This window comes from Lolium rigidum, chromosome 7 (genome assembly GCF_022539505.1).
Source record: "Lolium rigidum isolate FL_2022 chromosome 7, APGP_CSIRO_Lrig_0.1, whole genome shotgun sequence".
NCBI lineage: Eukaryota > Viridiplantae > Streptophyta > Magnoliopsida > Poales > Poaceae > Lolium > Lolium rigidum.
The window spans coordinates 230,847,859-230,875,769 of NC_061514.1; the positions used below are offsets into that span (position 1 = coordinate 230,847,859).

Sequence of the window (27,911 nt, forward strand, 5' to 3'; positions counted from 1 at the left end):
CGAACATCATCGCATCCGGGGTACAGGCGCCTTCCTGTGATCCTCTAACATGCGATCCAAATTCTCCCTCTCTTTTTCAGTTTCGCAGCGTCTCCGTGCATCGGCAATGGTCCGACCAAGATCATCAACGGGATCATCACGTGCCTCTTCTTCACCTTCCCCTTCACCTTCCCCTTCACCTTCAGACATCCTCCATGAAAGTATCACCGAAATGAGCAAGATAGCTTTCATCGATGAAATCATCCCCTTCTTCATCTTCTTCCATTATAACCCCTCTTTCTCCATGCTTGGTCCAACAATTATAGCTTGGCATGAAACCGTGCCGAAGCAGGTGCATGTGAACATCTCTTGAGGAAGAGTAACCATTCCGATTCTTACATTTAACACATGGACGAGATAACAAAAACCCCCGCTTGTTCGCATTAGCCACTACGAGGAAATCTTTCAAACCCGCACCGAACTCGCCGGAGAGTCGGTTACCGTACATCCATTGTCGATTCATCTGCATTATTATAATATAAAATATATAGTTAACCATCATGCATTTGTTAAACTAACTAGCTACAAACAATATAAATTAAACAATGAACTACACACACATGCACATTTTATCAACGACACATCAAAGGTTCAAGTTGCTAACCGCGATCGAGGAGGAAAAAATAAATGAGAAAGCTCAAGTGTGGCTCCAACACTTCATATCATGTTTGTTTCATGCTCTTGGGGCATTTCATCAAACACCTTATGTGCATAAGAGGAACCAAAAGCAAACCTAACACCCACTTGTGAAGCTTGTGAAGAGAATGGCACCAAATGGCTAAGTGTTGGCTGTCTGGATGGGTATATATAGGGGAGGGGCTTTAGTCGCGGTTGGCCTGGCCAACCGCGACTAAGGCCTTCGAGCACCTTTAGTCGCGGTTGGCCCGGCCAGCCGCGACTAAAGCCCCCACGTGCACCGGCTGGCCACCGAGCGCCACGGGCCCGGGCCTTTGGTCGCGGTTCGCCTCCCGAACCGCGACTAAAGGTACCATTAGTCGCGGTTCCTGCAGCATCGCGACTTATGGGGCTCACCCGAAGCCTGTTTTTCCACCAGTGTCATGAGTTTACTAGAGATCACCCAAATCTCATAGATTGCGACGTTTAACAATCAGACTCATATAGGTGTGTTATTTCAAGAATGCTCTGTAGGACAACATCTTTGCTAATATAGCCAACATAAACACATTAAGGCTTGTTGCCAACCTGCCTTACAGACAATTGAGAGTTGTGCATCTTCACATAGAGAGGGTTACATAATACTCTCCTCAATTAAACCACTAGTTTGTTCTTCCCGTGTCCTAATTCACGGGATCTCCGATCACAAAGGTTGGGTTACCACTATGGTGTAACATCAACGGGTCTCAAACCCATCTCCTCGATGCACTTTCTATCACATTACGTGATAGTCCCTTTGTAAAGGGATCCGCCGGGTTTTTGTCCGTTTGAATATATGTAACAGCTTATTACTCCGGAGTTTCGCAATTTCCTGACGGACTTCAAACGTCTCTTGACGTGTCTTGATGACTTCGCGTTATCCTTAGAATTGTTCACTTTGACAATTACAGTTTGATTGTCACAATTCAAAAGGATTGCCGGAACAGGTTTTTCAACCACGAGCAAGTCCATCAAGAGCTCTCGCAACCATTCCGATTCAACGATGGTTGTGTCTAAAGCGATAAGTTACGCCTCCATAGTTGACCTCGTCAATATGGTTTGCTTGCAAGATCTCCATGATACTGCGCCACCTCCAAAGGTAAATACATACCCACTTGTGGCGTACAGATCAGCCACATCTGAGATCCAATTCGAATCACTATATCCTTCAAGCACAGCTGGGTGCCCTCGAATAGTGAATCCCATAACTCATTGTACCACATAGGTAGCGCATGACCCTATCAAGTGCATGCCAATGATCGATACCCGGGTTTGACATGAACCTACTCAACTTGCTAACGAGCAAAAGAGATGTCGGGTCTAGTCGCGCTCTCTAAGTACATGAGTGAGCCAACGATCCGAGAATATCTCAATTGATCTATGGCAATCCTCCGGTTCTTGCGTAGTGTCACACTCGGGATCATAAGGTGTTGAAGAAGGCTTGCTATCAATATAGCCGAACCGGCTCAAGATCTTCTCAACATAATGGGATTGCGTTAGAGTAATCCCACTCTCGTTCTTAATCAGCTTGATGTTCGTAATCACATCGCCTTCTCCCAGCATCTTTCATATCAAAGCTCTTTGACAAGAAAGACTTGACCTCGTGTATTACTTTCATGTTTGTACCAAAGATCAGAATATCATCCACATACAAACATAGTATAACACCTTCGCCCCCACCATGGCGATAGTAAACGCACTTGTCGGCCTCATTGACAACAAAGCCTACGGAAGTCAAAGTTCCGTCAAACTTCTCATGCCATTGCTTAGGTGCTTGTTTCGGGCCATATAAAGATTTCAGCAACTTGCACACCTTTCTCTCTCGCACCTTTTACTACAAACCCATCAGGCTGATCCATATAGATTTCCTCTTCCAACTCTCCATTAAGGAAAGTCTGTCTTTACGTCCATTTGATGAACGATAAGACCATAGGAGGCAGCCATGGATAGTAGTACTCGAATGGTGGTAAGTCTAGCGACAGTGTGAATAGGTGTCGAAGTAATCTTCGCCTTCTCTCTGTGTGTAGCCTTTCGCTACAAGCCGCGCCTTGTACTTTTCAATAGTACCATCAGGTCTTAGCTTCTTCTTGAACACCCATTTGCAGCCTACGAGGCTTGCATCCGTGGGGTCGTTCCGACAACTCCCAAGTTCCATTAGAAAGAATCGAGTCCATCTCATTATGGACAGCTTCTTTCCGATCATCTCGCATCCGGAGATGCATATGCCTCTCGCAATGGACGTGGGAGTATCATCCACAAGGTACACAATGAAATCATCACCAAAGGATTTTTCAATCCTCCGTCTCTTGCTCCGTTTAGGAGCTTCATTGTCATCCTTCTCAATAACAATCTCATGTGATTGTTCAAAATACTCATTAGATGTACTAGATTCAGGAACTATCTCAGTAGAAATTCTAGCAATGCTATGCATATCTTTCATAGGAAACATATTCTCAAAGAATGTTGCATCACGAGATTCCATAATAGTATCAACATGCATATCGGTACTTCGATTGAACTACTAAAAATCTATAGCCTACACTCCGCGGAGCATAACCTAGAAAGATACAATCCACTGTCTTTGGTCCGAGTTTGCGCTTCTTAGTGATTGGAATATTGACTTTCGCCAAACATCCCCATGTGCGCAAATACGAAAGTGATGGTTTTCTTCCAGACCACTCCTCGTAAGGGGTTTTATCTTTATTCTTGTTAGGAACTCTATTCAGGACATGACATGAAGTCAATAAAGCCTCCCCCACCATGCCTTTGATAAACCAGCAAGTGGCTAACATGGAATTCACCAAGTCAGTCAGCATGCGGTTCTTCCTCTCGGCAACCCCGTTTGATTGGGGCGAATAGGGAGGCGTCCTCTCATGAATAATGCCATGTTCCTCACATAATTCATCAAAGATTTTAGGAAAATATTCACCACCACGATCCGACCTAAGACGCTTGATCTTTCTCTCTAGTTGATTTTCAACTTCGGCCTTATAAATTTTAAAGTAGTCTAAAGCTTCATCTTTAGTTCGCAACAAATAAACATAGCAAAATCTAGTCGCATCATCAATCAATGTCATGAAATATCTCTTTCCACCTTTTGTCAACACACCATTCATCTCGCATAGATCGAATGTATGAGTTCTAGAGGTGCCAAGTTTCTCTCCTCGGCCGCCTTGTGAGGCTTCCGAGGTTGCTTTGATTGCACACAACTATGGCACTTAGAACCTTTGGCAATGGTGAAATTCGGAATTAAACTTAAACTGGATAGCCGAGACATTAAACCAAAATTAATGTGACATAAACGAGAATGCCAAACACCGGTATCATCACTAACATTGCCACAAATATGGTTCACGGACTTATTACCGAAATCGAAAGCGAAAAGCGGAACAAGCCTCCGCACTCATAGCCTTTACCAATAAATTGTCCAAACTTGGAAACAACTACTTTATTCGACTCTAAAACAACCTTAAACCCATCTCTCGCATAGAAGGGAGCCGCTAACGAGATTCTTGTTCATAGTAGGGACATGCCGCACGTTCCTCGACCGCACGATCTTCCCGAAGTGAACTTCGGATCTACCGTGCCAACACCACGAACGTAAGCATGTGACCCATTCCCCATCAAGACGGAAGAATCCCGGGCGACCTGGTAAGAAGTGAACATGGAGATGTCAGCACACACATGAACATTAGCACCTGTATCAATCCACCAACATGGAGATTGAAATACCGAAAGAACAGTAAAGAGATTACCGTACCCATCAGCATTGCTAGCGGTCACAGTGTTGACTTGCCTCGCCTTCTTCTTGCGATCTGCCCTCTCCGGACAGTCCTTAGAGAAGTGGCCGGTCTCTCCACACGTAAAGCAGCTCGGATCCGCTTTGTTTATCATCTTCTTCTTCTTGAAGGTTGTAGTCTTCATAGGCTTATTGAAGGAGGGCTTGTTATTCCCTTTGTTCTTGCTTCGTAGGGTTTCTTCCGCACCATATTGGCGCTAGACTCGACCCTCTCCTTTCTCAGTATTATCCTTAGCCCGAGCTTTCTCCTCAACATCAAGAGATGCTATCAGATTTTCAACCGATATCTCCCTGTCTCTTGTGTTTGAGAGTTGTGGCAAAGTTCCTCCATGAAGGGGGCAACTTAGCGATGATGCATCCAGCCACAAACTTGTCGGGTAAGGCACACTTAAGGAGTTCAAGCTCTTTCGCAATGCACTCGTATCTCATGAGCTTGTTCGACTACAGTAACGGTTGTTAACCATCCCGATGTCATGGAAGCTCTCCATGATGTACAGTTCATCGCTCGCATCGGTTGCACCGAACTTAGCATTCGGTGCATCCCGGAGCTCTTTACCATCCGTTAAGTGCATGTACACATCGCACGGACGATCGGCAAGAATACTTAGAACGCATCCGACGAAGAGAGTATTGTTTTCCTTGAACTTGTTCTGATCTTGGTCAGATATAGTTCCTTCGGGTAAACCATCGGTAACTTCGAACACTTTCGGATGAGTAAGCCGAGCATGGCCTTATACTGCCACCTCTTAAAGTGCACACCGGTAAACTTATCCGGCCTCGGTGCATCGGAAAAACCAGCCATTGTTAACTCAGAAATTGCCTACAATTAGGTTTTTGGATTGTTGGATAATTAGGCACAATTTCCATGATTAATTCCAGAATATAAAACATAACGACAGCGAGCTACTAACATGTGAAACTCGAACATACTAGATGCATTAATCAACATGAGTAGCAACGAGCGCAAACGGTAAAGCATCCACCGCTAAACGGATCGAGATATGTCGCACGTACCGATCCGGGTGGAGGTGGCGGTGGAGGTGTAGCGAGATGATGTCGCAGCAGTAACGTTGTTGATGACAACGTTGTTGACGACAGGGAAGACGGGTCGAAGTAGACGGCGTTGAAGACGACGGTAGGCAGCACCGCCCGACTTGGACGGAAGGCGACCCGTGATGAAGAGCTTGAGCAGTCGCGCATAGCGCTTCCCAAAAACCTAATTCGCCCTCTCCCGTACAGGATCGCAAGGACGAGCGGTTCCGGAGACCTGCTCTCCCGTTCGTCGATGCACGTCGGCGCGCGGGATGGAGTAGGCTACGATGGCGGCGCAAGCAGAGAGAGGTGGAAACCCTAACTCGTGTATTAGATGTATTTCTGCGGTAGCCGGGCAAGAGATTATATAGGCTCGGGAAACCCGAGGCAACGTGGGCCACGCCCACGTCGCACGAACGTTTCGAGTCGGTTACAGATAGCCCACGATCCGGGAGCGACCCGAACCGACTAACTGCGACGCGTCCGTCTAGGACTCTGTTCGTTTTCCTGAGCTGCAAAAAGTAAGGAAAGTCTCGGCTCGAGGCTCAATCCATTCACCACGAGCGCGTCGTGTCGTGTCGTGTCGTGTCGAGTCGAGACGAGCGAGCGAGGAGGAGGAGGAGCGCGCGCGTGTAGCACTCCTATTCTCACTCACTTACTAGTGGTGAAACAACCCACCTTATAAGGTGGTCTAACTTCCTCCCAACTTTCCATGTGGGACTAAACTTCCCACCTCTTGCCACTCCCTAGTGAGCTGCCACCAACTTGGGCTCAAACTCACAAGGCTGCCACTAAGTGGGCTTTGAGATTTATAGGAAAATCTGAAATCTAGTATGGGCCACTAAGTGTAGGCCCAATATTTCAACACATACCATGAAAATAAAGCACAACAAAATATCTCTAGCATTTGTCTAACAATATATAAGGAACATCAAGAGTAGATATTAATTAATAAAAATAATTAGTGAAGTGTTTATTTCATATTCAAGCAATATCAAATTATACTGGTTATTAAAATAAACTCCAAACGAGGTGGGATCATATGAGTTTTTAGAATATCTTTTGTGGCTTAATTGTACATACAAGCGTGCTTTTGTAATTATTATACTACCTCCATTTTAATGAATAAGCCTTATATTATTTCTGAAAAATCGAACTATGCAAACTTTTATCAAGATTTTACAAAATATAATTAGCATGTACAATACAAAATCAATGTTTCCCTCGTGGCGCGGCGGGGACGACGGCTGGGTGCTCCCCTCGAAACTGCGGCGGTAGACCTCCTGCCTCCCGTGTGATGGCGGGGCGGCGGCGGTTGGAGGAAAGGGCGACGGTGGCTAGAGCTGTGGCCTCCCTGCCTCCCGTCGGTGGCACACCGGTGGTGGCTGGTGGTGGGACGGATTGCGCCATCCCCTCCGCTTCTCGCCGGTGCGGGGTGGTGACCTTGGGATTCTCCCGCGGCACGAGGACGCCCGGGGCAGCAGCCTCGGGTTCGACGGTGGAGGCGGCCTTCTTCTTCGCCGGAGGAGGCCGACTGGTTGCTGATGAAGATCTAGTCGACGACGAGCTAGCGGCGAAGGGGCCACCGGTGAACACCGAGCCTTGACTTCGTTCTTGACGGATGATGGCGGCGGCTATTGGCGTCGTTCCCTTGTGAAGACATCATCTTTGCTGGCCTCTCCATTCGCTCTCGCCGAGTAGGGGACTTGGGGCTGTCGGTGAAAACCGTCCTAGAGCTTCTTCTCCGACTCGAAGGACTCGACGAGCGCTCGTTGCTGATCCTCCGCCTCGTCTGGGTGCGGCCCGTCGTCCTCGGACCACTCGAAGTCGTCGTCACCCTCCTCCTTCGCCTCGTCCTCGTCCTCCTCCATATGTGCCTCCATTTGCACCGTCAACGCATCCGCCCGCTCCCACCAGGTCGTCTCCGTTGCCGCCAGCGCCGACTCCCGCTGCTGACGCTCCTCCGCTGCCTGCCGCTGTTGACGCTCCACCGCCTCCCACCGCCGCTGCTCGATCGCCTCCCGTCGTTCATGGTACTGGCGATCCCGCTCCATGTGCAGGCGCTGCCGCTCTGCACGCCACCGCTCGGCCATCTCCTCCGTTCGGAGCCGCTGCGCCTCTTCCGCCGTGGCGGTGTCGAACCGCTATGGTGTCCGCCAGCGCCGCCTCCTCCCAAGCCTCGTTCTCCGCAGCTTCTGGGTCGATGTCGAACTGCGGTGCTTCAGGTGGTGGAGGTGGTGGTGGAGACGGGGGTGGAGGGAACTGGCCAATGCTGGGGCGGTTCATCATTGCGCAGTGGTGTGATACGTCTCCGACGTATCGATAATTTCTTATGTTCTATGCCATATTATTGATGATACCTACATGTTTTATGCACACTTTATGTCATATTCGTGCATTTTCTGGAACTAACCTATTAACAAGATGCCGAAGTGCCGGTTCTCGTTTTCGCTGTTTTTGGTTTCAGAAATCCTAGTAACAAAATATTCTCGGAATTGGACGAAACGAAGACCCGTGGGCCTATTTCGCCACGAACCTTCCGGAAGACCGAAGAGCATACGAAGTGGGGCCACGAGGTTGCCAAACCACATGGCGGCGCGGCCAAGGGGGCCCGCGCCGCCCTGTGGTGTGGGCCCCTCGTTAGCCCCCCGACTCTGCCCTTCCGCCTACTTAAAGCCTCCGTCGCGAAACCCCTGAGGCGAAAAACCACGATACGGAAAACCTTCCAGAGCTGCCGCCATCGCGAAGCCAAGATCTGGGGGACAGGAGTCTCTGTTCCGGCACCCTGCCGGAGCGGGGAAGTGCCCCCGGAAGGCTTCTCCATCGACACCGCTGCCATCTCCACCTCCATCTCCATCACCGCTGCTGCTCCCATGATGAGGGAGTAGTTCTCCATCGAGGCTCGGGGCTGTACCGGTAGCTATGTGGTTCATCTCTCTCCTATGTACTTCAATACAATAATCTCATGAGCTGCCTTACATGATTGAGATTCATATGATGATGCTTGTAATCTAGATGTCACTATGCTAGTCAAGTGAGTTTTACTTATGTGATCTCCGGAGACTCCTTGTCCCACGTGTGTAAAGGTGACAGTGTGTGCACCGTGTGGGTCTCTTAGGCTATATTTCACAGAATACTTACTCACCTGTTATGAATGGCGTAGTGAAGTGCTTATTTATATCCCTTTATGATTGCAATGTGTTTTGTATCACAATTTATCTATGTGCTACTCTAGTGATGTGTTATTAAAGTAGTTTTATTCCTCCTGCACGATGTAATGGTGACAGTGTGTGCATCCGTGTTAGTACTTGGCGTATGCTATGATTATGATCTCTTGTAGATTGTGAAGTTAACTATTGCTATGATAGTATTGATATGATCTATTCCTCCTACGTGGCGTTAAGGTGACAGTGTGCATGCTATGTTAGTACTTGGTTTAGTCGTGTCGATCTTTCTTGCACTCTAAGGTTATTTAAATATGAACATTGAATTGTGGAGCTTGTTAACTCCGGCATTGAGGGTTCGTGTAATCCTACGCAATGTGTTCATCATCCAACAAGAGTGTAGAGTATGCATTTATCTATTCTCGTTATGTGATCAATGTTGAGAGTGTCCACTAGTGAAAGTCTAATCCCTAGGCCTTGTTCCTAAATACTGCTATTGCTTGCTTGTTTACTTGTTTCTTGCGTTACTACTCGCTGCGTTACTATCGCTGCGTTACTACTGCTTGTTTACTTGTCCCGGGCAAAGCACTTTTCTCGGTGCCGTTGCTACTACTTATTCATACCACCTGTATTTCACTATCTCTTCGCCGAACTAGTGCACCTATTAGGTGTGTTGGGGACACAAGAGACTTCTTGCTTTGTGGTTGCGGGGTTGCATGAGAGGGATATCTTTGACCTCTTCCTCCTCGAGATCGATAAACCTTGGGTAATCCACTTAAGGGAAACTTGCTGCTGTTCTACAAACCTCTGCTCTTGGAGGCCCAACACTGTCTACAAGAATAGAAGCACCCGTAGACATCAAGCACTTTTACGGCGCCGTTGCCGGGGAGGAAAGGTAAAAAGGCACTCATACTCCGGTTCCGAGTAACAGTACTTTTACGGCACCATTGTGTTTGTGCTCGAAGCTATTTCCTTTAGATCCTGCAATTGCATCTTTTTGTTTCTTGTTTACACTAGTTGGGCATAATGGACAACAATGAGCTTCTTATTCTATTTCCTGATTTAAAACATGGATTGTTTGATGCGAAAATTAAAAAACCTATGGAATCTTATTTGCATGCTTGGTAGTAATATTAGTATGAACGCTTTGAACACCATTGTTGATAATGATATAGAAAGTTCTAAGCTTGGGGAAGCTGGTTTTCATGATCTTTTTAGTCCCCCAAGCATTGAGGAGAAAATTTTCTTTGATGATACTTTGCCTCCTATTTATGATGATTATAATAGTGGTCTCCTGGTACAACCTACTATAGAGAGTAAATTTTGTTGTGATTATACTATGCCTCCTACACTTGATGAGAATAATAATGATAGCTACTTTGTTGAATTTGCTCCCACTACAACTAATAAAATTGATTATGCTTATGTGGAGAGTAATAATTTTATGCATGAGACTCATGATAAGAATGCTTTATGTGATAGTTATATTGTTGAGTTTGCTCATGTTGCTACTGAAAGTTATTATGAGAGAGGAAAATATGGTTGTAGAAATTTTCATGTTACTAAAATGCCTCTCTATGTGCTGAAATTTTTGAAGCTACACTTGTTTTATCTTCCTATGCTTGTTACTTTGCTCTTCATGAACTTGTTTATTTACAAGATTCCTATGCATAGGAAGCATGTTAGACTTAAATGTGTTTCGAATTTGCCTCTTGATGCTCTCTTTTGCTTCCAATACTATTTCTTGCGAGTGCATCATTAAAACTGCTGAGCCCATCTTAATGGCTATAAAGAAAGAACTTCTTGGGAGATAACCCATGTGTTATTTTGCTACAGTATTTTTGTTTTATATTTGTGTCTTGGAAGTTGTTTACTACTATAGCAACCTCTCCTTATCTTAGTTTTGAGTTTTGTTGTGCCAAGTAAAGTCTTTGATAGTAAAGTAAGTACAAGATTTGGATTACTGCGCAGTTCCAGATTTCTTTGCTGTCACGAATCTGGGTCTACCTCCCTGTAGGTAGCTCAGAAAATTAAGCCAATTTACGTGCATGATCCTCAGATATGTACGCAACTTTCATTCAATTTGAGCATTTTCATTTGAGCAAATATGGTGCCCTAATAAAATCCATCTTTACGGACTGTTCTGTTTTGACAGATTCTGCCTTTTATTTAGCATTGCCTCTTTTGCTATGTTCGATGAATTTCTTTGATCCATTAATGTCCAGTAGCTTTATGCAATGTCCAGGAGTGTTAAAAATGATTGTGTCACCTCTGAACATGTTAATTTTTATTATGCACTAACCCTCTAATGAGTTGTTTCGAGTTTGGTGTGGAGGAAGTTTTCAAGGATCAAGAGAGGAGTATGATATACTATGATCAAGAAGAGTGAAAGCTCTAAGCTTGGGGATGCCCCGGTGGTTCACCCCTGCATATTCTAAGAATACTCAAGCGTCTAAGCTTGGGGATGCCCAAGGCATCCCCTTCTTCATCGACAACATTATCAGGTTCCTCCCCTGAAACTATATTTTTATTCCGTCACATCTTATGTACTTTGCTTGGAGCGTCGGTTTGTTTTTGTTTTTTGTTTTGTTTGAATAAAATGGATCCTAGCGTTCACTTTATGGGAGAGAGACACGCTCCGCTGTATCATATGGACAAATATGTCCTTAGGCTCTACTCATAGTATTCATGGCGAAGTTTCTTCTTCGTTAAATTGTTATATGGTTGGAATTGGAAAATACTACATGTAGTAATTCTAAAATGTCTTGGATAATTTGATACTTGGCAATTATTGTGCTCATGTTTAAGCTCTTGCATCATATAATTTGCATCCATTAATGAAGAAATACTTAGAGCTTGCTAATTTGGTTTGCATATTTGGTTTCTCTAGAGTCTAGATAACATCTAGTATTGAGTTTTGAACAACAAGGAAGACGGTATGGAGTCTTATAATGTTTACCATATGTCTTTTATGTGAGTTTTGCTGTACCGTTCATCCTTGTGTTTGTTTCAAATAACCTTGCTAGCCTAAACCTTGTATCGAGAGGGAATACTTCTCATGCATCCAAAATCCTTGAGCCAACCACTATGCTATTTGTGTCCACCATATCTACCTACTACATGGTATTTATCCGCCATTCCAAAGTAAATTGCTTGAGTGCTACCTTTAAAATTCCATCATTCACCTTTGCAATATATAGCTCATGGGACAAATAGCTTAAAAACTATTGTGGTATTGAATATGTACTTATGCACTTTATCTCTTATTAAGTTGCTTGTTGTGCGATAACCATGTTTACGGGGACGCCATCAACTATTCTTTGTTGGATATCATGTGAGTTGCTATGCATGTCCGTCTTGTACGAAGTAAGAGAGATCTACCACCTTAATGGTTGGAGCATGCATATTGTTAGAGAAGAACTTTAGGCCGCTAACTAAAGCCATGATTCATGGTGGAAGTTTCAGTTTTGGACACATATCCTCAATCTCATATGAGAATAATAATTGTTGCCACATGCTTATGCATTAAAGAGGAGTCCATTATCTCGTTGTCCATGTTGTCCCGGTATGGATGTCTAAGTTGAGAATAATCAAAAGCGAGAAATCCAAAATGCGAGCTTTCTCCTTAGACCTTTGTACGGGCGGCATGGAGGTACCCCATTGTGACACTTGGTTAAAACATGTGCATTGCAAAGATCCGGTAGTCCAAGCTAATTAGGACAAGGTGCGGGCACTATTAGTATACTATGCATGAGACTTGCAACTTGTAAGATATAATGTACATAACTCATATGCTTTATTACTACCGTTGACAAAATTGTTTCATGTTTTCAAAATAAAAGCTCTAGCACAGATATAGCAATCGATGCTTTCCTCTTTGAAGGACCATTCTTTTTACTTTTATGTTGAGTCAGTTCACCTATCTCTCTCCACCTCAAGAAGCAAACACTTGTGTGAACTGTGCATTGATTCCTACATACTTGCATATTGTACTTGTTATATTACTCTATGTTGACAATTATCCATGAGATATACATGTTACAAGTTGAAAGCAACCGCTGAAACTTAATCTTCCTTTGTGTTGCTTCAATACCTTTACTTTGATTTATTGCTTTATGAGTTAACTCTTATGCAAGACTTATTAATACTTGTCTTGAAGTACTATTCATGAAAAGTCTTTGCTTTATGATTCACTTGTTTACTCATGTCATTACCATTGTTTTGATCGCTGCATTCACTACATATGTTTACAAATAGTATGATCAAGGTTATGATGGCATATCACTTCAGAAATTATCTTTGTTATCGTTTTACCTCGCTCGGGACGAGCAGTAACTAAGCTTGGGGATGCTTGATACGTCTCCGACGTATCGATAATTTCTTATGTTCTATGCCATATTATTAATGATACCTACATGTTTTATGCACACTTTATGTCATATTCGTGCATTTTCTGGAACTAACCTATTAACAAGATGCCGAAGTGCCGGTTCCTGTTTTCTGCTGTTTTTGGTTTCAGAAATCCTAGTAACAAAATATTCTCGGAATTGGACGAAACGAAGACCCGGGGCCTATTTCGCCACGAACCTTCCGAAGACCGAAGAGCATACGAAGTGGGGCCACGAGGTGGCCAAACCACATGGCGGCGCGGCCAAGGGGGCCCGCGCCGCCCTGTGGTGTGGGCCCCTCGTTAGCCCCCGACTCTGCCCTTCCGCCTACTTAAAGCCTCCATCGCGAAACCCCCGAGGCGAAAAACCACGATACGGAAAACCTTACCGAGACGCCACCGCCGCCGATCCCATCTCGGGGGATTCCGGAGATCTCCTCCGGCACCCCGCCGGAGAGGGGATTCATCTCCCGGAGGACTCTACACCGCCATGGTCGCCTCCGGAGTGATGAGTGAGTAGTTCACCCCTGGACTATGGGTCCATAGCAGTAGCTAGATGGTTGTCTTCTCCTCATTGTGCTTCATTGTTGGATCTTGTGAGCTGCCTAACATGATCAAGATCATCTATCCGTAATACTCTATGTTGTGTTTGTCGGGATCCGATGGATAGAGAATACCATGTTATGTTAATTATCAAGTTATTACATATGTGTTGTTTATGATCTTGCATGCTCTCCGTTACTAGTAGAGGCTCTGGCCAAGTTTTTGCTTTTAACTCCAAGAGGGAGTATTTATGCTCGATAGTGGGTTCATGCTCGCATTGACACCGGGACGATGACGAGTAAAGTTCTAAGGTTGTGTTGTGCTGTTGCCACTAGGGATAAAACATTGGCGCTATGTCCGAGGATGTAGTTGTTGATTACATTACGCACCATACTTAATGCAATTGTCCGTTGCTTTGCAACTTAATACCGGAAGGGGTTCGGACGATAACCTGAAGGTGGACTTTTTAGGCATAGATGCGGTTGGATGGCGGTCTATGTACTTTGTCGTAATGCCCAATTAAATCTCACTATACTTATCATGCCATGTATGTGCATTGTTATGCCCTCTCTATTTGTCAATTGCCCGACTGTAATTTGTTCACCCAACATGCTTTTATCTTATGGGAGAGACACCTCTAGTGAACTGTGGACCCCGGTCCATTCTTTTAATACCGAAATACAAATCTGCTGCAATACTTGTTTTACTGTTTTCTCTGCAAACAATCATCTTCCACACAATTCGGTTAATCCTTTGTTACAGCAAGCCGGTGAGATTGACAACCTCACTGTTTCGTTGGGGCAAAGTACTTTGGTTGTGTTGTGCAGGTTCCACGTTGGTGCCGGAATCTCTGGTGTTGCGCCGCACTACATCCCGCCGCCATCAACCTTCAACGTGCTTCTTGACTCCTACTGGTTCGATTAAACCTTGGTTTCTTACTGAGGGAAACTTGCCGCTGTGCGCATCACACCTTCCTCTTGGGGTTCCCAACGGACGTGTCAATTACACGCATCATGGTGTTTATGCGACGAGGGATGTGCGGCGGAGAAAGTTGTGCCGGCTGCTGTGGTGACTGCCATTGAGCCGAGGGGGAGGGGGGCGTCGCCAGAAGAGGCGGGAAGAGGCCAGAAGCGGCGGGAAGAAAGTGTGGGAACGCGTGGTGGCGTGCGAACGCCGGCAACGCGTGGAGGCTACGCAGCACCGACGTGACATCTCGCCTGCCCCTCCGTCGCCATTAAGACAAAGCTGCGATGCTTCGTTCGTGTGTCACTGCGCGCCAATAACTTACGTCGGGAGGTAGGCGACGGTTAGGTTTAAACTTGAATGTGCCGCTGATGCGTCGAACCACACGTCTCGCTTTTCGTTGTGTCTGGCGTGTCCGGAGTGTCCCCTGTGTAGCGGGGATGGGCTTGTGGGCTCGGGGCGCCGGACACCATATTAGACCGCGCCGGACGGTAAGAACCTTCGGGGCGCGCGGCTGGGAACAATTTTTTGTCCGACGCACCTCAAATCTCTTTAAGGGCCGCGGTTGAAAATCTCTTACCTGCCCATAAAGCAAATGCGGCGACGGCGGGGGCGGCCGGAGGGGTAAGGTGGTGAGGAAGACAAGGAAATAGGGGATCGTCGAATAAGTGAGAGCAATTCCAATAGTGTAGCCAGCTGCTAGCTATAAGTCAAGTGCCATGTCATCTATAGCTAACTTAGAGCCAACATATACAATAGTGAGCTATAAAAGTGTAGTACTTTTACAATACATGGCCCACCTTTTAGTCTCACATAGTCTGTCTAGGAGCACGTCGTTGGAACTGACTACAAGATAAGAGCCCACTCCTCTTCTCTCTCCTAATCTCTCTCTTCCAACTAAGCAAATTTATAAAATTTTATCTCAGCCAGCTAACTGTATCTTATTGTACTTGCTCTGAGATAAAAAAGACAAAAGATTTTCTGCCTCCCCAAGTAGACGGTTTGTCAACGCTCATGGCACACGTGCCGGATACATGTTGTGCCGTGGTGCCCCGCTCTTCTTGTTCCTGTACCAGCGACCACCACTGTTCGTCTACCAACAACCCCAACTACATGCGTATCTTCCTGTTCACACGTAAACGGTCTTTCTCGTACGCTGTATTCCATTCCACATCAATTCCGGCCATGCATCATTAAATGTCGCTGTGGTGCCGCCTTGCTGCACAAATATAACCGAATCACCCAAGCCCGGGCGCCATTCGTCCTTCAAAGATGTGCTCGTTTGGCTGGAGACACATGGTATTGATTGTGAAAAATAATACTGCACCGATAGAACTAAGAGCATCTCCAGCCGCGTCTCCCAAAGCGTCCCCCAAAGGGATTTGGGGCGCGCCGGACAGAAAATGCGTTCCAGCCGCGTCCCCCCCCAAAGCCCTTTTTTGTCCGGCGCGACCAGATACGGTGTCCGGCGCCCCGAGCCCGTCCCCGTCCCACAGGGGACGCACCGGGGACGCCGGACACAACGAAAAGCGAGGCGAACCGACACGGGCCCGACCCGTCAGCGGCACAGGAAGGCTAAAACCCCGTCGCCTACCTTTGGTCAAGCGACGTTAATGGCGTCCCTGTTTTCCCGAGCGACGCGAGGACGCGTCTCGTCGTGCATGGCCGCGTGGCCGTCCGCGCCGGAGTTATTGTGTGCAACCACCCGCTGCCGCCGCTGTTTTAAGACGCCCTGCGGTTCTCGCCGCTCATAATCCTTCTCGTCGCCGCCGCCTCCCCCTCCCGGATCTTCTCCTCGCCGCTCAAAAAATGTCGAGCTCGTCCTCCCGCAAGATCGCCGCGGCGAACGGCTCGGCCGCGGCAGCCTCACCGTGGCGGAGGCGTGGGCGTTGTACCACGCCCGGTATCCGGTCCCGTCGGACATGCGGCGCGCAGCGGCGGCGGGCCGGAAGATGGCCGTGAACGGCATTGGCGTTCCGCCGCCGCCGAGCCGCGCACGGAGCAATGGTGGGACGCCGTCAAGGCCCGTCGGGCTCAACTCACCGCCCAGGAGCGGTTGGATCCGACGTGGGCGGTCGACAACAACGACGCTCGGTGGACGACGTACTTCAAGGCGAAGTACGACATCGAGATGCGCAGCACCGACAACCTCGTCGGCGGCCCCAATAGCTGGAACAAGGACGGCCGCGCCCTGTTCTGGGGCGTTCCGGGGCGCACCCTCGACAACGTCATCCGCGGCATCCGCAACGGCGCTCCAAGGCTGGAGATGCCGTCGTCGCCGCCGTCTCCTCAATGGCAGCCGAGGAGGACGATGTACTCGTCCTCCTCGCACTCTTCTTCCTCGGGACCGGCGCGATCGACGCCGTCCTCGTCTTACCGGTCGGCGCCGTACACCGTTCCCAAACGGGAGGTGAAGGAGGAGCCGGCGACGCCCGTCAACACGAGGCGTGGCGGCAGCGGCAGCCGGCGGCGGCAAGGGAGGCGCGGCGGCGCCCTCCTCATCCCGAAGCCGGAGGTGAAGGAGGAGCCGGAGGAAGCGTCGCAGGCGGCGCTGCTGGCGGAGTACGAGCGGCGGCAGCGGCTCATCGCCAGCAGCGACGACCCCGAGGACTGCCCGGGGCTGCGGGCGGCGTTCTTGGCGTCCATGGACGACAAGGACGCCTGGAGGGGCGACCTGGACGCGGCGATCGCCATGTCCATCCGCGACTCCGGCAAGCCGCTGGTGGACCTCACCGACGACGGCGAGGCAGGACCAAGCGGCTTGGTGAAGGACGAGCCCGTCGACGAGCCCGTCAACGAGCGCGTCAAGCAGGAGGTCGTCACCGACGACATGTACAACTTCCCGGCGGTACTACGACGCCTCCGGCCGCCGCAAGTGGTTCTAGATTAGGTTTAGTTTAAAGTTAGTCAAATTTCGTTCGAATCTATGTAAGTTTGGACGAATCTAATCGAATTTAGTTAAGTTTAAAATTTGCGAAATTTTGTTTGGGGGACGCGACTGGGGAGCGACGTCCCCCAAACGCGGCACGAACGAAACACGTCCCCCAAACGCTCAATCCGGCGCGGTTTGGGGGACGGTTTGGGGGACGCGGCTGGAGATGCTCTAAAGAGTGTCATTAAGTTGACGACCAGCGGCATAAATACCCAAAGCAAACCAAGATCCACAGATAAGAGTATGGAAAACAAAGGGCAGAACAGTCCTAACAAACACAGGATCCAGATGACCCAATAGCTCAATATTCAGAGGGCGCGACAAACACAAGCTCACAATTCAGAAGGCGCGACACATCCTCGACGCAGAAGTCCGGGACTAGAGCAGGTTCAGGCTGGCAGCGGCCACGGACAGCACGGATGCGGCGATCGTCAGGGCGAAGGAGCAACCGACAGTCGACGCCGCATTGCCGTGTGGCGATGGCGCTGCTGCGGCAGCTCGGCCAGCGGAGCCACCGCCAGCGGCGGACGGAGTGGGCGCCATGGAGGGTGCCGTGGAAGGGGCAGCAGAGGAGAGCACGGGGACGTCGACCTTCTGCCCGATGGCGCAGTGGCCCGGGAAGCCGCAGAGGAAGTAGTGGTGACCGGTGGTGTTGAGGACGACGGAGTCCTTGCCCGTGGACCAGGTGGCCGTCGGCTTCGTCACGTCGCAGTTCTTGTAGTCAGCCTTGCTCACAGCGATGACGTTGTGGAACTGCTTGTTGTACGTGAACACTGCGCCATTTTTCAGGAAAGTTAATCTGACATTGCTATCATGGAGGAAACAACAATTATTTGCACAACTTATTAAATTGAATAAAATCGACACGTTGTTAACTGTTCCAGGCCACCAGTCTGATAAAAAAAGGCCCTGGAGCGTCAGCATTCTCATGGTATAACTTTTTTTTTTGGCTGTTGTGGAACAGCATAAGCCATCAGGTGCATTTCATATCAGAAAGTATCCTACCGACCCACTCAACAACAGTCTACGTCTTCAGAAGTTGGCATTAAAAATCTCTCAATCGACTAATTGTCAAATGTGATTGACAATTTGTCTTAATTCTTCTCACCCAACGTGATGGAAATCATAATAGTCATTTTGGTTTAGCAAACACATGTTCAGGAGTTAACGCGCAGCTGTTCATAAATAATTTCAGTCCAACGCCACTTGTAAGTGTTGAGTGGTCACTACGATCCACAAATAGTGCTATGATCAGCATGCTACCATTGCAGCCAATGGGTATATCTCAACCTGGAATCCACCCACATCGCAGACAATATAGCGTGGAAACCTATCATGCAAATTGATAATCATGGATCTCCTCCGTGGACGGGCCACAGCCATATACACTAGATTAGGGGTGCGCCTTGGCGCACGATCCCGTTAAATTCATACAAATTTTAAAATTTGTATAACAACGATGAATAAATGTCCAACTATTGTAGGTTTTTAAAAATGAATATTATAGGCATCCGTATTTAATCAAACAAATCAATAAGACAACAAAATATTTATTTTCTGAAAATATCATTGTGAGGCCTTCCTTCTAAATCTTATGCACTAACATATTAGACAGTGGGAGTGATAACACATTGAGGAACAAATATACACAGTCAAAATTCAGTAGACCTTGATGTTTTTAGGGACAAATTCGATATTAAATATGTCAGTAACAAATTCGATGTCATGTGCGGAGCAGCAGATGGTACATAAGAGAAATGCAATACACACATGAATCAAAAATAGGAAAATATACTGAAAGATGTACTTATAGATGCTTCGGAGATAACAACAGCTATGTACCACCTCGAAAAAAACAATAGCTATGTATATAAAGAGGACCCATTCAGGTTCACAACAGGTAACTCCTGGAACAGGGTTCACTGCAGTCTGGACGGATGAATCCCTAACATTTTTGGCATCCTGTACAAAACCATGGAGCCATCATCTTTTCTTGTTCTCTTCACAGAAGCTTCACCTGGTTTTGACTCAACTCCCATCGTGGATTCAGAGGCACTAATTTCCAAAGAAGAGACATCAGCAAGCATATATAAAGAGGTAGGAAATTAAATAATACATAGTTCTTGGATCAGATTAGTTGCGTAAGAAAAAATCAACATGAGAAATATACAAAAGAGCAAACAGAGGAAACAACGGTATAAAACTATGGGAATGAAAGCAGTGAATTGATAATCACATATGAATGAAATTGCATTACGATGCAACATGCGGGAAAAAATCAAACGGTGGAAGTAAAATGCATTATCATGAAGTCACACCAATCAAAACAATGTGTTCCTACCACCTGGGACAGGGCAATATAGTACAAAGAACACAATGTGACATGCACAAGAAATACAACAAATTATTTGATTACCCAGGAAGATGCGAGGTCATTAGATTTCGGTAATTTTGCAAGCGCAAAGTCACCTCTATCAATAGATGTCGAAACACATCATTTAAAAGATTACAGAACAAATACATAGTATTGCACTTTTCCTGGATCTAAGCTACATAGTACATAACTACGTACTGAGTCTTATACTCCCTTCGATTGATATTAGTTGTCGCTCATTTAGATTTTTAGAATAAAGTTATACTAAATCACTGACAACTATGGATCAGAGTGAGTAGTTTGGTTTTGGGCAATAAAAATATCGGAGTACTGAAAAAACTGAGCAGCTTCAGTCTACATTATTACCAGACCATGGAAACACAACTACCATTGTTTATTTCAAATGAGTACTGACCATCACACATGTATTTGTTCATGATGTGCATGTAAGTAACCATAGGAGCTTCACAAACCACTTGAAAAGCTTCGGCAAAACAATATGTTCCTCAGCAGAGCAGGCTAAAGATGCCAAAGCAAAAGCAAAGTAAGAACTGCACGTGCGATGATAAATAGGTAACATTGGCCCTAAAACAGTATGTGTTTTCGCTACAGGGACTTTAGTTTTGAAAAAATGCCGAACGGACAGTCCATGGGCCTTCCAAAATTCCAACGGCTATTAGAGTACAACAGGAACCATCTGATCAAAACAGACACCAATATGCAAAGAAGAGTGAGGCTGCAAGATACTGGAAAAGGAACTAAGCACTCGCATCACGATCATTGCTTATGAAAGGAAAACTTGTGACAACAAATAATAGACGGACAAATACAGATTTATATTTAATCAACAGTGCAAATCTTAGGGCATTACCACACAACACAATAGTTTGCCTCTGGGCTGGTTCATTAGAAGCACCTAGACTACTGGAAGCAGCAGAAAGAGACACAGGACTAGTTGACCGAGTAAGCGAGACGACAAGAACAATGGCAGACCATGCCAGGGGAAAGTCTTAATAGAGACAAGGTGTGGAAATGCTTGAATGAAAAAACAACACATCAAAGAAAGGTAAATATGTGGTTGTATAAGCAAAGATAGAGAACTACCTGGCAGAGAAATAGGAGCAGCAATGACCCGCAACAGACAACCTGTAAAAAAGAGCATGAAGCATATTCTATATCCTAAAAACATCTAGAGCCATAGCAATAAAAAATCCATGAACAGAACAAATTAAACCATATCATAGAATAAGAGAAGAGAAATGGAAAACAATAGAGTAACAGCAAGGCATGCGGAAGAGCGAAGGGAAAGCAAACATTGAACAAAACCAATAAACAAAAATTCTCATACCTACCGAAAACAATTTGAACCTGGCAGGTTATGTGCCTACCCATAGAAAACTATTTTTTGTTCTAACAAGTTGTGTGCAACTAACAACACAAAAGCTTAGATACACTGGGTTAATAATGAGATGCTCGTAAGCATCAGCTAGCTCACGTGAACTTTGAACCGGAAAACGCCTAGCCATCTAACAATGTTGACATTGCTAATCAACTCTAACCTTTACAACGAGGAATAAAAGGGGATTCCCGGTACATATATAACATGTTATTAAGACAACCTATAAGAACATCGGGTCAAAGCATAAAAACATGCATACTAAATAAGCAAGATCTCACTTTTATTACACCTGAAAATATCAATGGCTGAAAACCTGAGTTGCGTCACTTGTTTTGAACCAGAAAAAGGCAAAGCATCTAATAACTTGACATTTTATAGCCAGCCTTTATAACAGAAGTAGAAGAGTCTTTTCCCTACCTCTATTACACAGCAAAAGATCAATGGCTTGCACCCTCATACTAATTACCAAGTAATATAATGACAGAAGAGTACATGTGTATGAGCATGTAAAATAACCTAGGCTTTTGTAGATCCGGAGGTTATACTTTGTGGGGCTTTTGTAGAGGTAGAACAAAATGACAGTGGCGCAATCACTACAAAGCCTACCAATTCTAAATGAAGTGTTTCAGAAAATCTTAATTATGCCTTGCCAATTTCTTTTTCATAGTCGATCCATTTTCTTCTCTAGCCAACCTAATATCTGAGCACCTAAAACTAAAGTTCTGCTGCTAGCAACTGTTGATGATAAATTTTAATGGATGTGGTTCCAATATTCAGTTAAATAATATTAACATCCGCATAATAGCTATGTTATGCACGATGGACCCAGGGAATGGAACCTATGCTGCATCAACATAGTCCGCTCCTTCCATAGGAAAAAATCTAGCAACATATATCCAAAAGAATAGTATTTCGGGATTTCTTTGTCAAATAGAAAAGGCAGCTCGGTACTGCTTACTTCATGAAACAACGAGGGAGACATGAAGATGATGTCATACCTAGAAACTGAACAGATCTCACCAAAAACACAGCCAGCAACCGGAGGCGGCAAGCTCCAACATGACGGTGACCTGCAAAGAACAAGAAGAAAAGCACGCAGGTGACTACATAAAGAAGAGACCGAAAATAAATCAGTGTAAAGTAAATGGAAACACAATATAAAGCAAGCAATAGAAGGAAAGATTGACCATTAAACAGGAAACAGGAAGAACCAAACCCAAAAAGGGGACAGTGGAGTCTGAGTGTCTGAGGAAAATCTCAAGATGAAAAAGATATGGAAACTTAGGATTTACTTTTCCTGATCTGAAATGTTCAAAATTTAGGAATTGTAAGTTAGAACCAGGTCACCGAAAGAGTTATAATAAATTTTTAGTATCTCAATTGTTAAATGGACCAGCCCTCTCGAGAAGTATATTGCATAACCCTGGTTATTCCCAATACACTTTATTTGATTTGTGTAAAATACATCTTTGGTTTCGTGTCATGGCAGTTTGTAACACGTCCAAAATGTAATTAATGACTTGTTGAGGCCACCAAGCAATCATGAAAAGATACCTCAATACAAAAGATAGAAGCCTTACCATCTTGCCATGATATGAATGCCATTATAACATCAGCTCCAAATCATCTACATCACTCACCAATTTTATGCATATGCCTAAAACAAAGAAATACATACGATGTTAGGAAGGCAGGGGAAGACAAGGCAATGAAAACAACCGCAGCCATGTTTACCATCGGTCCAGGCGTCACAAGGATCCGCGCATCGGGGCCGGCTCGACCTCGAGGATGAACGTGCCACCTTCTTCTCCCGTGCCTAGGAGTTGTATGAAAAAATGGGCATTGGTAAGATGAATAATGGGTATTGCAAAGAGCATGAAGAGAAGGTGATAAAATATTCAAAAAATATAGCAACAAAGCTTGCAGTAGTCAATTTGCAAATACAAGTGATGGAAAATTACACCTAACTGAATCTTCACAACAAGCAATTTTAAAACCGAGAAATCGGATACTATTACAACAGATCTGTACAATAGCCACAGAAAAATCATTAGATTTCTCATTGGATTTAAAGCATAGAACTATAAAAAAATTAAATTAGGGAGATAAAGAAAGAGGTGGTAGCATGTACACCTTGCCATGGACGCCTAGTCCTCAGGCTCCAAAGCGCCAACCTCTGCTGAGGCTTGCTGCTCCATAGAGAGAGAGAGAGAGAGAGAGAGAGAGAGAGAGAGAGAGAGAGAGAGAGAGAGATCACAGACTCACCAACAAAGTGGGCTTGGAGGTGGTGGAGCACGATAGTTTTGCTCCTCCCTGCCTTCTCTCGTGCGGTGCGGTTCTCGGCTGTCCATGATCATTATCCCACATAAATACATAGCTACATAGATACAAAATGTTTTTTAGAACGCGAAGAATATCGGACCAAAATCTCACAAAATAACTTTTTAGTTATCACCTTATCCAATAAGAGACGAAAAAATGGTTGTAACACACTTTCCCCCACAACAAGAAAATGACACCTCGGCGGCTAAATACTCGCTTTGTATAGTCAATAATCTTTTTATCATCTGCAAGAAGGGATGATTAGCAGGGATGATTTGCAACGGTAATAAGCTAGTTGAGCTATGTATTGTGAGAAGATATGTGAAATGCACTAAAGCAAGAGAGTACAGAAAAATGACCTTCATCGCCTAAACTTCATACAGTAGAAATCCCTTCAATATCACTATCCAGGAAGTTTGAGCCACTCAAATAATTGCAATAATCCAATTAACAGCATGGGACACGCATTTACATGATACCTGCAACAAATTTCAAAGAATAATGAAGCTTGCAAATATAAACGGAAAATTTACTTGGATCAAACAATTAAAAACTTCTCGATGGAACAATTACCAAGCACAAAAAACAGTCAAATAACCAATTCGGATTCCTGACATGTGAGAAAGAATGGAGAGTATGTAACCTGTAGATGCTACACTCCCGGGCTAACAGGCGGGGACATCAGCAACGGTGCCATGAACAGCTTGTTTCTCCAGTAAGCCCTCCACCAACCGTGTCATGAGGAAAGTGCACAAGAACGTCTAGTGGCAGGATCCTAATATAGACATAGTTATTTCAGTTCTTGTCCAATCCAAATAGGTGCATCGCACAAGCATGATCCATAATATTGACCTATTGCAAGGAGCTAGACCAACAACTCGAGTTACTATCGGTGATTGAGGATAAACTTCAGAAAAAAAGAACTTACTGAATAAACAATAATGCAAAGATAATACATAGATTAATCTCCCCCCTACAGGTTTTTTGTCAAAAACCTTGTCTGCAGAGATAAAAGAAAACCTACACAAACAAATATGAAATTTCACACATGCAAAAGCAATAATAACAATCCAAGCCAGTGACCTGACATGATGAAAATATGCTTGTACATCTCAGTATACCCTTATTGGCCAAACCCTTCCTCACATATGTCGCAGGTAATAGGCTTTTGTCATTATCTTATACGGCAGTACTACAAATTCATATTGGTACATTCCTGGCTCCATTCAAATAGAAGATGTGCAGGGGAAGAAATAAATCCATTAAGCTGCACCGGTAGTAGGAGATGATTCATGGCCTGAACAAGAAGAAAATTACCTAGGGCTTGGGGATTTTGTCACTAACGCCATGGAGCAGAGGGGATCCCGCGGACACCCCATCTCCCAACGACCTCCACCTTTTCCACCCCAAGAGCCGCGAGCGATGACCACTTGCTGCTGCTACCGGCGGCTGGGGACGATGTGAGGTTGCGGGGCGAGCGGCCTACTCTTCCTCTCCCCGTGATGGCGCGAGGGATGTTGCGAGTGGCGGCCTTGGCTTCCTCCGGCGGCGGCATGGGCTTCCTGCCGACGTGGACGCCGTGGCGCACGCCTGCCGGTGGGCGGTGGCAATATCATTTTAAAGACTCTCAAAAAATATATCATTTTAAAGAAGCTCCAATAAGAGTAAAATAACAAGTGAAATGACCTGCCAGTATTGCACAGGTGTACTATCATAATATAAAAGGGAGTTCGTGATGGTGGTGGCGCGGCAGTGGTATGGTGCTAACTTCGCTCTCTCACACAAAAGAAAATACACAGACTCGTGGACCTTCTTATCCCCTATTTTTCTTGTGGAGTTTGTTTCTTTTCTTTATTTTCTCACCAAACCAACAAAATAAGTAGTTAGTCATTCAACATGTAATATCACGTTGCTTTCATTCTTCAACAAGCCAAACAACCTCGTATGCAACTGTAAACAAACATTACCATCTTTAGAAAGCAAAAGCCAGAGTAAATTTGATATGCTTACAAAATATAAAGGCTGAAAGGGATAATCATTAATCTAAATAAATATTTTACTTGTTTTAAGCATGAATGTACTGGTGAAGTCCGTAGTAATGCAAGTGACACTAAGCCAGTAGTTACCGAAGACGAGAAGAACAATAGGAACCACTTGTACAAAAATTAGCATACCGATCCATCAGAAGTTGTGTAGTTTGGCACATCACCAGATTGGAACTCCATATCATCAGGAATCAGCTGCATACAAAAGCAGAAAACACACGCAGTGAGCCAGAATGTGAAAGGTAAACAAGAACTTGTAAGAGCTTGTACTGAATAATTGACCACATAGAGAATTCTGAAGTTTATCGATTTGCTCCACCAATTTGACAAAGCAGCTCCAATTAAAAGCACGAAGCCACTCACATGATTTGACACGAAGATCTGAACAGGCCCAGCTCTGCGAAGAACCCCATCCGCGAGAACCAAGCAATCGAAGTTCAGTAAACCGGGCACCGCAGAGCACATCACGCCTGCGGATAAGAAGGCCACAATACGGCGGTCGAGTAAAAGCCCACCTTGTTGACCATGGTGACGACAGCCTCGAGGATCTCGCCCTTGAAGGGCCGGAAGACGACGCACCGGTACTTGACGGGGAAGGTGACGAAGCCCGTGCCCTCCCGGGATGAGCCCCTTCCCGACCTCCTCCACCCCCGTGATCGCCACCACGAACCCGTGCCGCCCGCTGCAGGTACGGCCAACCGGATTCAGCGCCCCTGGCTCTAGGGCTCGGCGAGCTGGAGGAGGGGGCGGGCGGGCGGAGGAGGTGGTTGACGGAAACCCTACCTGTAGGTGCCCTCGACGTCCTTCATGAGCTTGGCGACCAGCTTGTCGCGGAGGTGCGGGCCGAAGTGGCGCGGGTGCAGCTGCATGTTCCGCTCCAGGACGATGTGGAAGAACATCCTGGCCTCTCCTCGTCGGCCGGCGGCGGCGGTTGGGAGCGGCGGTGGTGGCCGACTCGAGAATGGGCTACTGCCTAATCGATGTCTCGCACCGTGACCAGGAGAGACGCGCACGGAGAGCCGAACGGTGGTGGAGGAGGGTGGATGGCGGCGGAGCAGGGTGGGAGAGAGGAGAGAGAGACGAGGGGATTGGGGAGGACATCACGCGAGGGGATTGGAGGATGCGGAGCGAATGGGTAGGGTTTGGTTTGGGTCTCCAGTTTTGTCTCAGCACGCGAGAGGTCTGGCCGGGCGGGCTTTACACGACCCATAAAATGTGGGTTCGCGCGAGGGCCTCGCGCCCTGGACGGAACGGCCGGCCGAGATCGCGCCACGTCAGCTCGATCGGACGGCCGAAAATCCAAACGCCTGTGAGAGTTCCATGGGACAGCTAAGCTTGGGGATGTTGATAGCGCCAAATTTCGATGCATTTTCCTATGGATTTTCCAGCACCTATCTATTGGTTTCATTGGTTTTTCATTGAATTTTGTGTTTCAACTAACGATAATATCGCGATCCAAGCGAAACCTTATTTTCAACTATGCATTCTAGGAAACCATCATATCCGGAGGATCCAAGGACATTTATGGGCTAATTGCAAGGAAATAAAGACATTTCCTTTTGAATCCAAATAGATCTTGGTGACGTAGGGGCTTTAACGGGCATCAGTATGGGCGGGGCTTGCCCGTACCGTCCGCCCGTACGGACCGGCACCGCCTTCGCCTTATCAAACCGAACCTTTTCTGTGAAGGCAAGAGGAAGAGAAACGGAACACAGCAACCACCATTTGTACCAAAATAGAGGAGATCAGATCTGAAGAAGAAGAAGAAGAAGACCAACCTCGACTCCATCAACGATGAATCTCATCAAGATCATCACCCCATTCATTATGTCCCACTTGTACTCTGAGAGAGAGAGAGAGAGATTCATACTTGTAAGATTAGGGATTGAAACCTCTATTTAATACTGGTTTGTATTTGATTTGATCTTCAACTATTGTGGCTTGCTACGGTAATATCAAAATGAACTCCATTTACTTTGCTATGATGTTGTTATGTTATTCTCCTCTCATGTGTGAGTATATCCCATTGGCGTGGGAGATGTAGGGGATTGGTGAGATATGATGTGACAATTTTCTTTCGTCCATTTGTGAACTTATGTGTGAGATTATTTCATATATGAGTATGAATAATTATGTGCACCTAATGCTATTATTTAATTTAAAGGCCCAAATAGCATTATCTTAAGAACTCATAAACATGAACTTGTGTGCTAGTGAATCGTCGACCCCCGAGTGACACGACCGATATCAAAGAGGAT

The 27,911-nt window shown here is 45.9% G+C and overlaps 1 protein-coding gene and 1 pseudogene across 1 annotated transcript; both read right to left on the minus strand.

Moving 5' to 3' along the window:
* Positions 1–17,711: 17,711 nt before the first annotated feature.
* LOC124672531 (uclacyanin 1-like) lies at positions 17,712–19,552 on the minus strand. Its single transcript, XM_047208748.1, has 2 exons — positions 19,531–19,552; positions 17,712–18,286 (listed from the first exon to the last, which is right to left on the minus strand). The coding sequence occupies exons 1-2, from the start codon at positions 19,550–19,552 to the stop codon at positions 17,892–17,894; spliced, it is 417 nt and encodes a 138-aa protein (XP_047064704.1). The 3' UTR covers positions 17,712–17,891.
* Positions 19,553–20,284: 732 nt separating this feature from the next.
* LOC124677382 lies at positions 20,285–26,600 on the minus strand (annotated as a pseudogene).
* Positions 26,601–27,911: the final 1,311 nt, after the last annotated feature.

Excerpts from the sequence above, each read along its gene's own strand:
- LOC124672531 (XM_047208748.1), bottom strand. The coding sequence starts at position 19,552 with ATGGGAGTTGAGTCAAAACCAG. Across the intron at positions 18,287-19,530 it reads GGGAGTTGAGTCAAAACCAG|TGTTCACGTACAACAAGCAG; the intron begins GTGAAGCTTCTG and ends AAAATGGCGCAG.